Below are 11,016 nucleotides of genomic sequence, written 5' to 3'. Positions count from 1 at the left end.
AAGTTAGTTATACTCCACCAGTCTTTCTTCCTTCCTTCTTTCCCCACTCTTCAGCAGCACCGATTTGAGAGTGTAAAACAAAGAAAACCTCTTTCTTCCTCCAAAATGAAGCACACGTCTCCACTTTCTTTTGATTTTAATAAGATGAAAAATCCCAGATTAAGACATCTAAGATCAAGATTATTAGCTGCTCGTCTTCATCTTCCAACAAACAGTCAGCAGCTACTACCAGATCATCATCTGTTACCACTCCTTTTTAAGCATTCTCTACTATACCCTTTTCTTTCTCAGACTATACTAGCTTAGTTTCCTCTTCCACTTCAATTTTATCCACATGAAACTGGGGACCTTTCTTATCATTCACTAGTGTTCTCTCATTCTCTTCCAAGCTTTCAGAGAGTAAGTGAATTTCAGTTAATGTATGTGTTCAATTGTACTATTATGCCAATTGATTTCAAATTATATTTTCTGAATCCAATGTGATGGTGTTTGAGTTTGTTCTTCATCTTGTTCATAAGGTGTTTGATTAATTGTCTAAGTGAGGAGTGAATCTTTCCAATTGGTACATTTGGAGCGTAATTATAGTTTGAAGGTTATTTACATTGTCAGTTATGGAACTAATTAGTGAAATGCTAGTGTTTGAGATAAATTTGGGGAATTTGATTAATTGTTTGTGGCATTTGTAAATGCTTCCATGGCAAAGTGGTTGCTGAACTGTGATGATCTAGAGAAATGGTTCTGTTTTTAGGCTCTTGAGACAGCTAGAGACACTTCATTGTTTCGGCAGAGGTGAATTGTGAGAAGTGTAGAAAGATCTAAGACATAATTATATTGATGTTCCATGCAAATGGGATTAGGGAGGAGGTGTTTGATTTGACCAAACTCGATTTGATTAATGCTTCAACTAAGATCTAATTGGCATTGATCAAACTTGAGTGATTTAGCTTCACATTAATGATTTGGGATAAGTTACTGTGTCTTAACTTTCTCACAATTTTAAGCTCAAAACAAGTAGATTTTTGCTAACTTTGTAAGGTGGTAAAACAAGATTACTGGCTGGAAGATTCTTGGGTAATTTGTATGAGCAGATTCATAAGCACTTAATACGAGTTTCCATATTACTTAAGTAGTTCTTTAATATTTAGAAAATTCTCGCAATAAATGGTTATATGGCTATGATGTGTCACCATTAATTTGTACATGATGCTGTGTAGTATTGAAACTCCATTCCTTGTTATTGATGACAAAATGTTTGTTTGTACTTTGATCCAGGTTCCCGAGGCTTGAATCATGGCTGAGGAGCTCGACAAGCCATTGCTGGATCCTGATAACTTTAACCGAGATGGGATAGATTTGGTAAGTTGCGCAACAATGAAATAAACTATTAATCACATGTTTGGAATGTCGATAATTTCTAGTACTAAAATCTTTTCAAAACTTTGTTTTATAGGAACGCTTGCCACTTGATGAAGTATTTGAGCAGCTGAGAACTACACGAGGAGGTCTTTCATCTGAAGATGCTGAAATTCGGTTGCAGATCTTTGGCCCGAACATGCTTGAAGAGAAGACTGTAAGTTTAAGAGTTATAGAGTATTGTTAATCTGCATGAAAAGTTTATCAGCATATTGATAAGCCTCCATTATAATGATGCAGGAGAACAAGTTTTTGAAGTTCCTTAGTTTTATGTGGAATCCTTTATCATGGGTTATGGAAGCTGCAGCTATAATGGCCATTGTCCTTGCCAATGGTGGAGTGCGTAACTTATTTTACTTCCATTTTGTCCTTGCTTGTCCTTTTTACTTGCTTCTGTTTCGAATAGATTCAGCATTAGTACCTCTGCTTTCTAATTCTTCTAAAAATGGTGTTTCAGGGTCAAGGTCCTGACTGGCAGGACTTTGTAGGAATTGTATGCCTGCTAATAATAAATTCAACAATTAGTTTTATAGAGGAAAATAATGCTGGGAATGCTGCATCTGCACTTATGGCCCGTTTGGCACCCAAAACAAAGGTATGATAGCTTTCATTGGGGCCCTCAAATATTATGACAAACGATATATGTTTATTTAGAAATTTATGACTAAACAGAATCTAATTTATGATCACTCGATTGTGTAGGTCCTCAGAGATGGACAGTGGCAAGAACAAGATGCAGCTGTTTTGGTACCGGGAGATGTAATCAGCATTAAGCTTGGGGATATAGTCCCAGCAGATGCTCGATTGCTTGAAGGCGATCCACTAAAAATTGACCAGGCAAGTGCATTTTAAACACTTGAAAAGTCATTTTACATTGTTCGTTCTGTATTATAAGCTTATGATGAATACAGTACTAAATTTGAAACATTTTTCTTGCAGTCAGCTCTTACCGGAGAATCTCTCCCTGTCACCAAGAGGACAGGAGATGAGGTATTTTCTGGTTCAACTTGCAAGCAAGGTGAAATTGAAGCTGTGGTCATAGCAACTGGTGTCAACACCTTTTTTGGTAAAGCAGCACATTTAGTAGATTCGACTGAAGTTGTTGGACATTTCCAACAGGTAGATCATATGCAATTATCAACATTTTCATAGAAATTCAGAAATTTAATGAAATCTATTCTACAAATTTTGCATTAAGGCCGGTCTTACATATTCAGAGACCTTTTACAATCAGAAAGCTCAAAACTGGAATGGAGTATGATATGACTTATGACTGAATTAAAATTTTCTTTTGTGATAGGTCCTTACATCCATCGGGAACTTCTGCATTTGCTCGATTGCAGTGGGGATGATTCTTGAAATCATTGTCATGTTCCCGATACAGCAGCGTTCGTATAGAGATGGAATCAATAACCTCCTTGTTCTATTGATTGGAGGAATACCTATAGCTATGCCCACAGTTTTATCTGTAACACTTGCAATTGGCTCTCATCGGCTATCTCAACAGGTGCAGATCTTAAACTTCTGTATATATCAAAACAATGAAAGTATCATGGTTCATAAATCATCAAATTTTTCATTCAATGTTGGCATTCTTTGCAAACCTTTTCTTTTGTTACTTTTTTAAGGGTGCCATTACAAAGAGGATGACTGCAATTGAAGAAATGGCAGGAATGGATGTTCTCTGCAGTGACAAAACTGGAACTCTCACCTTGAATCGCCTCACAGTTGATCAAAACCTTGTTGAGGTACAAAAGGCTATTTTATTTTCCATGAAGATTGTCTTCAAATCAAGAACAACAACAACAACAACAAAGCCTTAGTCCCGAAATGATTCGGGGTCGGCTAACATGAACCATCATATAAAACCGTGAAAATCAAGTCGTGTCAGCGACACAGATTCGCTCCCTCCACTCCGTCCTATCCACTACCATATTTTCCTCAATTCCCAATAAACTCATATCACTCTCGATCACCCTCCTCCAAGTTTGCTTAGGTCTTCCCCTACCCCTCACCACTACATCCCTTTGCCACTCTTCGGTTCTCCTAACCGACGCATCAAGCGCTCTACGTCTCACATGGCCAAACCACCTTAGTCGGTTTTCTCTCATTTTATTCTCAATAGATGTGACCCCTACTTTTGTCCTAATTATTTCATTACGCACCCGGTCCTTTCTCGTGTGACCACACATCCATCTCAACATACGCATCTCCGCCACCGACATCTTATGGATGTGGCAGTGTTTCACTGCCCAACACTCCGTACCATATAACAATGCTGGTCTAATTGCCGTCCGGTAGAATTTTCCCTTCAATCTATTAGGCATGCCGGGATCACAAAGGAAACCCGTAGCACTCTTTCACTTCGACCAACCAGCTTTAATCCTATGAGCAACATCTCCATCTACTTCAAATCAAGAACACGAATAAAAAATCTATCAATAGATACTTTTATCCATTAAGTGGCGGGATAAAATAAATTTCAGTTTTTTGACCCCTTCATCTTTTTTCCTGATTATCACACTATGGCTGGACCTTATTTTCACTTCTAATAATACCATATACACTAGTTCTCTGTTTCTTAACAGATTGTCCTGTTTTGAATCAGAATATTTAGTTTAGTAAGTAGCATTTTTTTTCTTGGATAAGTTCATCTTTATATTTCAAATGAAAAATATGTAACCCATAGTTTGTACCTCAAATTTCAAAGGTAAGACATAATTCAAACAGAAATTATACATAAAAAGTTTGTTGTATCGCCAAAGAGCTTCTGGGCTCTGGTGATAGTTCTGCTTCTTCTTCAAGAAATTAACCAAAATTTAATCTGAAACAGGTATTTAACAAAGATATGGAAAAAGATACTATTGTCCTTCTTGCAGCAAGAGCATCTAGAATGGAGAATCAGGATGCTATTGATGCATCCATTGTTAACATGCTTTCTGATCCCAAGGAGGTAAAGATTGAATATAGTCATTAATTATTCTGTTGTTATTCAGTATAATAATACAAGATGATTTCATCTTATTGACTTCAGGCCCGAGCAAACATCCAGGAAATGCACTTTCTGCCTTTCAATCCAGTGGACAAACGTACTGCTATTACATACATTGATTCTGATGGTAACTGGTATCGTGCCAGCAAAGGAGCACCTGAACAGGTATTAATAGCCTTCAGAATAGTACATTACCGGGTTCTGGACTCTTTTCGTGCATCGTTCTTTTTAGTGTTTCTTAGTCATTGCCTAATAGTATCTGAATAAGAAAGTTAGATTAGTTTTCCTTACTTTAGAAAGTTCCGCCATCTGATGTTTCTGTTCTTATTTTTCATGATATCAGATCCTACATCTGTGCCAAGAGAAAGACGAGATTGCTGGAAAAGTTCATTCCATTATTGATAAATTTGCTGAAAGGGGTCTGCGTTCTCTTGGAGTTGCAATTCAGGTACACAGCCTGCTTCAAACTTTTCCTTATTCATATAATACCAAAATGAGAGGGCAAGCCTTGGCGCAACGGTAAAACGTTGTTGTCGTGTGACCAGAGGTCACGGGTTCGAGTCTTAGGAGCGGCCTCTTGCCAATTAAATTGGCAAGGGAAGGCTTGCCCCCAATACACCCTTGTGGTGGGACCCCTCCCCGGACCCTCGCTCAGCGGGGACGCGTAATGCGACCGGGCCGCCCTTTATATAATACCAAAATGAAGAAATTACAAGGTTGACTTTTGAGCTCTTATTGAGAAGAAAAAACTCCGGACACTCTTTCTGGTGTCAAATTCATCTTCCTGATGTACATCATTTCATGTGGTCCGTTGCAGGAAGTGCCTGAAAAGACTAAGGATAGTCCTGGAGGTCCTTGGACTTTTTGTGGTTTGTTGCCCTTGTTTGATCCTCCCAGACATGATAGTGCTGAGACGATCCGCAGAGCACTTAACCTTGGAGTTTGTGTGAAGATGATCACAGGTACCTGAAATTTTTATGTGATATTTTGTGCTTTATACGTTTACATGTATTTTTACAATTATTATGCTTTTCTCTAATGCTGGAGTTTTACTTACTGCCTCTTTAATATTATTATTTTGAAAATTTAGGTGATCAGCTGGCAATTGCAAAGGAGACAGGAAGAAGACTTGGAATGGGAACAAACATGTACCCCTCTTCATCATTGTTGGGTCGTCACAAGGACGAAAATGAAGTTCTTCCAGTGGATGAGCTCATCGAGAAGGCAGATGGTTTTGCTGGAGTTTTCCCTGGTATTTGGTTTCATAGTTTAAGCTAGATTATGTAATGTTTCCTAAGAGAGAATCAAAATATCTCATTCCAATCTACACATCTCTTGATCCGATTTATAATTGAACTGTAACTTTCAGAACACAAATACGAAATTGTGAAAATTCTACAAGAAAAGAAGCATGTGGTTGGAATGACTGGAGATGGTGTGAATGATGCTCCTGCATTGAAGAAAGCAGATATTGGTATAGCAGTTGCAGATTCTACAGATGCTGCAAGAAGTGCTTCCGACATAGTCTTAACTGAGCCTGGATTAAGTGTCATTGTCAGTGCTGTCTTAACCAGCAGAGCTATATTCCAAAGAATGAAGAACTACACGGTTAATTATTGATCTTTTCTTTTGTATATATTTCATATTTGTCGCACATTAGTCATATTTCATTATGTCCCTTTTATTCTTTGTTTCAAATTTAGCTACAATATTGATCTAGAGGCTTTAAGTTGAGTCGAAGTAAGACAGAATATTTGGAGTGTAAGTTTAGCGGCCGTAGGAGTAGGGAGGTAGGGACAATCACCCTAGATGGGAGAGTTGTTCAGGCCTCGGATTGCTTCCGGTATTTAGGATCTATTATCCAAACGGATGGAGAAGTAGATGGAGATGTTGCTCATAGGATTAAAGCTGGTTGGTCGAAGTGGAAGAGTGCTACGGGTTTCCTTTGTGATCCCGGCATGCCTAATAGATTGAAGGGAAAATTCTACCGGACGGCAATTAGACCAGCATTGTTATATGGTACGGAGTGTTGGGCAGTGAAACACTGCCACATCCATAAGATGTCGGTGGCGGAGATGCGTATGTTGAGATGGATGTGTGGTCACACGAGAAAGGACCGGGTGCGTAATGAAATAATTAGGACAAAAGTAGGGGTCACATCTATTGAGAATAAAATGAGAGAAAACCGACTAAGGTGGTTTGGCCATGTGAGACGTAGAGCGCTTGATGCGCCGGTTAGGAGAACCGAAGAGTGGCAAAGGGATGTAGTGGTGAGGGGTAGGGGAAGACCTAAGCAAACTTGGAGGAGGGTGATCGAGAGTGATATGAGTTTATTGGGAATTGAGGAAAATATGGTAGTGGATAGGACGGAGTGGAGGGAGCGAATCTGTGTCGCTGACACGACTTGATTTTCACGGTTTTATATGATGGTTCATGTTAGCCGACCCCGAATCATTTCGGGACTAAGGCTTTGTTGTTGTTGTTGTTGTATTAACTGATTTTGATTTATGCAATTTGCAGATTTATGCTGTCTCGATAACTATTCGTATTGTGGTAAGTTAAATTTCTATTAATTGTCTAAACATTATTATATCCTTTCTGAACAGAACTTAACATTGAGATTTTCGAGGTTTGTTTTCTTTCAACTCTTGATGCTTGAACTGAATTCCTTTGCAGCTAGGTTTTGTGCTTCTGGCCTTGATATGGGAATACGACTTCCCTCCTTTCATGGTTTTGATTATAGCAATACTTAATGACGGTAATATTTCCAACCGCAGAATCTTATCGCTGTCTTTATGGTTCCTATATGCCCCTTGTGATGTAACTTTTCATAAAGTCTGACTCCTGACAGAAAATTTCAACCTTCAAATCCGGTTTTTTAACAGTAAAATTTCAGTTCAGTTCAGTTTACTTTACTTAATTTCAGTAAAAAAGAACAGGGCCTAACAGTGCTTGTAATGTACTGTGAAAGGAACTGTTTTCAAGAGTCGAACTTTTTGTCAATGGTCAAATTCTACTATAAAAGTAAAAGTATATGAGTCAAATGTGCGAAAATTGGAGTACATGAGCTATAATTTTAAATTGTACTAGTACATGGTTAAATTTCAATTTTTGCCTGGCCATATCAGTTCCCACCTATGTGAACTTTCATTCTCTAAATAAGCACAAGGCTACATATGCAGATCATATACCATTAGTAAAGAAAAAGATTTTTGTCTGAAAACATTTTCACGGGATACGTTTACTGAAGATTGATCTTGTGTTGTGTGTTTGTAATTAGGAACAATCATGACTATTTCCCAAGACCGAGTCAAGCCATCACCAAGGCCAGACAGTTGGAAACTACAAGAGATTTTTGCAACTGGAGTTGTCATTGGAACATATCTTGCTTTGGTTACTGTCCTTTTCTATTATATTGTGATTGACACTGATTTCTTTGAGGTATCATCTTTCTATTCGGAACTACCCGTATTTCATCTATTGTTATTATCCCTGCAAACAGATACTTAAGATTATTAATTTGGGTGCAGACAACATTCAATGTTAAATCGCTATCAGGCAATACTGAAGAGGTTTCATCTGCTGTATATCTCCAAATTAGCATCATCAGCCAGGCTCTCATATTTGTTACGCGTAGTCAAAGTTGGTCGTTTATGGAGAGACCAGGAACTCTTCTGATGATTGCGTTTGTGGTGGCTCAATTGGTAAAGTTCATTCCAGCAATGCTTCTGTTTACAGTCTGAGATTGGCGTTCTACTGAGTCGCTAATTTCGTTTTCTTTTTTCCGATGATTAGGTGGCTACCTTAATTGCTGTCTATGCAAATATTAGCTTTGCTTATATTAGTGGCATTGGATGGGGATGGGCTGGTGTTATTTGGTTATATAGTTTGATCTTCTATATACCATTAGATATCATCAAGTTCATTGTTCGATATGCCTTGTCCGGAGAAGCTTGGAATCTCGTATTTGACAGAAAGGTTAGCTCTTTCACTTGGAATCTCTAATACGTGTTAGAGATAGTAAATACTATTCGTTGTTCGTTATATGATTCTTTGACATGGTATCAAAACCGGTCAAACCAAAAGTTATAGAGTTCCATATGCCTAAGGAGCACCCATACGCAGGTTGTGTTCGATAATAAGTACTATAAACGAGTTGTTAATCATCTGATGTGCTTTCTATTTTCATCAGACTGCATTTTCTTCGAAGAAAGATTACGGAAAGGAAGATAGGGCAGCTAAATGGATTGTTTCACAGAGAAGTCTGCAAGGATTGATGGATGCAAACCTCGAATTCAACGGCAGGAGATCAAGATCTTCTCTGATTGCTGAACAGGCGAGACGGCGTGCTGAAATAGCCAGGTATATATCTTTGCTTTCAGCATGATTTTCTTTCGAGTTTCAGACATGAACATACCTAGCTAACCAACTCTTTCAAAACTGTTTAGGCTCGGAGAGATTCACACTTTGAAAGGACACGTTGAATCAGTAGTGAGGCTTAAGAATTTGGACTTGAATGTGATTCAATCAGCTCATACAGTTTGAAGCCCTTACTTGAATCTTCAATTTTTTCTAGAATGGCATTAATGATCCAATCAAATAGGTTGTCAATTTTTTTTTTTATTATTTTTTTTCATAGTATGTATTGCAATTTTTTATTTTTTTTGTTCAGAAATTTTTGGGAGAGACAAGGAGTATTAATTTGTCTTGAATCTGGAAATTCTTATTCTTGGTTGCAAAGATTTTCTTGTAATATCTTGGTAAATCCCATCATTCCAGTGTAATAACGATACATGATACAGTGAAATTTCCTTTTATTTATAATGAGAAGATGAAGCTATGGTTGAATATTGATCTCGGAGATTTTTAAACCGGGCTGAATATCCGAATAAAGAAAATGAGAATTAGATTTAAACCGGCCGAATATCCAAATAAAGAAAATGAGAATTAGATATTGTTGACTTACATAGTTATATTGGGTACAATTTTGGAGATTTTTAAATTCATATTATTATCGAGTAAATATGTCCACTGATTCTTGAATTGGATCGAGTATCAAAATAAAAGATCCAGAGCCCGGAGAGTTGATTTCTTCTTTAGGACCGGACCAAATTATTCTGTTGACTATAATTAAGTAGAGTTCTGGAGGTTTGAATTCTCAAATTGAACCGAACAGATGTCATCCCTAATCCCAACCATGACAGACGCTTTGCTAAATGCACACTCATTGAACTTGCAAAATGTTACACTGCTACTTTAAATGCACAATCATAGAACTTACAAAATGTTACACTAGGACTATGAAAGATTAACTCGATGTTAGTGTCTGTTTGGTTTCTCTGGCTTTTTTGGTTTGTTTTTTCCAACTCAAATAGTAAAATTGAAGTGTTTAATTAGTAATAGATGTTTATGGTTATTCCAAAAGGAAAATAAACTTTTTTTTTTTTTTTTTTTTTTTTAGCTATCAATAATAACAAACAGCTAAGAAAAAAAATTAATAACTAAAACCAAACATACTCTATGTGAGAACTCTTAGAAAAGTCATTATTTTTAGGGTTAATTACAAAAAACTACCATGTGATTTGCACTTTTTATAATATGGTATTGATGACTTGTGGAGAAATTCCGATCAGCTTCCGTCCCTGTGGGGGCGTCGTTGGGTTCGACGGGGGAAGCTCCGATGCCAAAGTCAGTAAGGAAGAACAAGAGAGCAAACTGAATTGACAAATGGTAAGTGAATGTGTACCTTGATAGCCTGAGACGTAGGCTATATATAGTCATGAAGTCGTAACCTTTGGTAACTAGAAAGTCTCCATTAATGTCCCATTAATGGCGGTTACAGGTTACCCTTAAGGTGGCGGTTAGCTAATTGATAGCTCATTAATGGTCTTTATTGTCGGATCGGCTCAGCCGTTCGAATGGCGGATTGAGAGCTTATGGAGATTCGCCTCACAGGTTCGCCTGCGGGTCTCTCTTGGCGAGTCCTTGGTGATCCGCCCATCGGATCTCTTTACTTCGATACGCCGCGGAATTCCTGTATCAGGCGACTAACACGTGGCGTTCTTTAGGCGAATATCCCTTTTGATCCTTGGGATAATATCACAATGTTATCAGGTATCTGTGGTATTTTTTTTTACAAACTCCTCCCGGTGGTTGTCACCGTTACCAAATTCGCGGAAACGGCTGGAATTCCATCAAGGGTGATGACGTGACCAAGGGCAATTTTGTCATTAAAAAAAATAAAAAATATTAATAGCAGAAAATCGAATTTAAACACAATAAAGACAACACATTGACCTTTGATCTTCTAACCCTTCTTCATCTTCCTCTCGAAACCACCGAATACGTAACTTTAGCCCTACTACATACTTGATTCAGCTAATCTTTCTTCTGTAAATTACAATGAACGAGTAAGAGAGTATCAGTGCGAAGGATTTACATCGGATTCTCGCGTAACAGAGCATGGTTCTTGCTTCGTTTCTGCTTAGCAAGTAGGGAAGTTCAGTGGGCTTACTTCGGTTGACGTGTCAGACAAGGTATGAAAAGTCTTCTACTTTAGTAGTCGTTTTGGATTTTGTTGATCGGTTTAGGGTTTCTGTTACTGTTGGTGG

General features: G+C 37.9%; 1 protein-coding gene across 1 annotated transcript; it reads left to right on the top strand.

Moving 5' to 3' along the window:
• The first annotated feature begins 212 nt into the window (after positions 1-212).
• On the top strand, positions 213-9,259 carry LOC136223239 (ATPase 10, plasma membrane-type-like). Its single transcript, XM_066011137.1, has 22 exons — positions 213-399; positions 1,273-1,356; positions 1,451-1,570; positions 1,654-1,752; positions 1,871-2,008; positions 2,116-2,250; positions 2,353-2,532; positions 2,714-2,920; positions 3,042-3,161; positions 4,247-4,366; positions 4,448-4,570; positions 4,749-4,853; positions 5,223-5,367; positions 5,496-5,657; positions 5,775-6,013; positions 6,926-6,958; positions 7,082-7,163; positions 7,686-7,846; positions 7,936-8,109; positions 8,201-8,383; positions 8,598-8,767; positions 8,854-9,259. The coding sequence occupies exons 2-22, from the start codon at positions 1,291-1,293 to the stop codon at positions 8,948-8,950; spliced, it is 2,859 nt and encodes a 952-aa protein (XP_065867209.1). The 5' UTR covers positions 213-399; positions 1,273-1,290; the 3' UTR covers positions 8,951-9,259.
• Positions 9,260-11,016: the final 1,757 nt, after the last annotated feature.

This window comes from Euphorbia lathyris, chromosome 3, assembly GCF_963576675.1.
Source record: "Euphorbia lathyris chromosome 3, ddEupLath1.1, whole genome shotgun sequence".
In the NCBI taxonomy this organism is placed as follows: domain Eukaryota; kingdom Viridiplantae; phylum Streptophyta; class Magnoliopsida; order Malpighiales; family Euphorbiaceae; genus Euphorbia; species Euphorbia lathyris.
The sequence above is the reverse complement of the archived record's forward strand: the minus strand, read 5'-3'. Positions and strand labels throughout refer to the sequence as shown.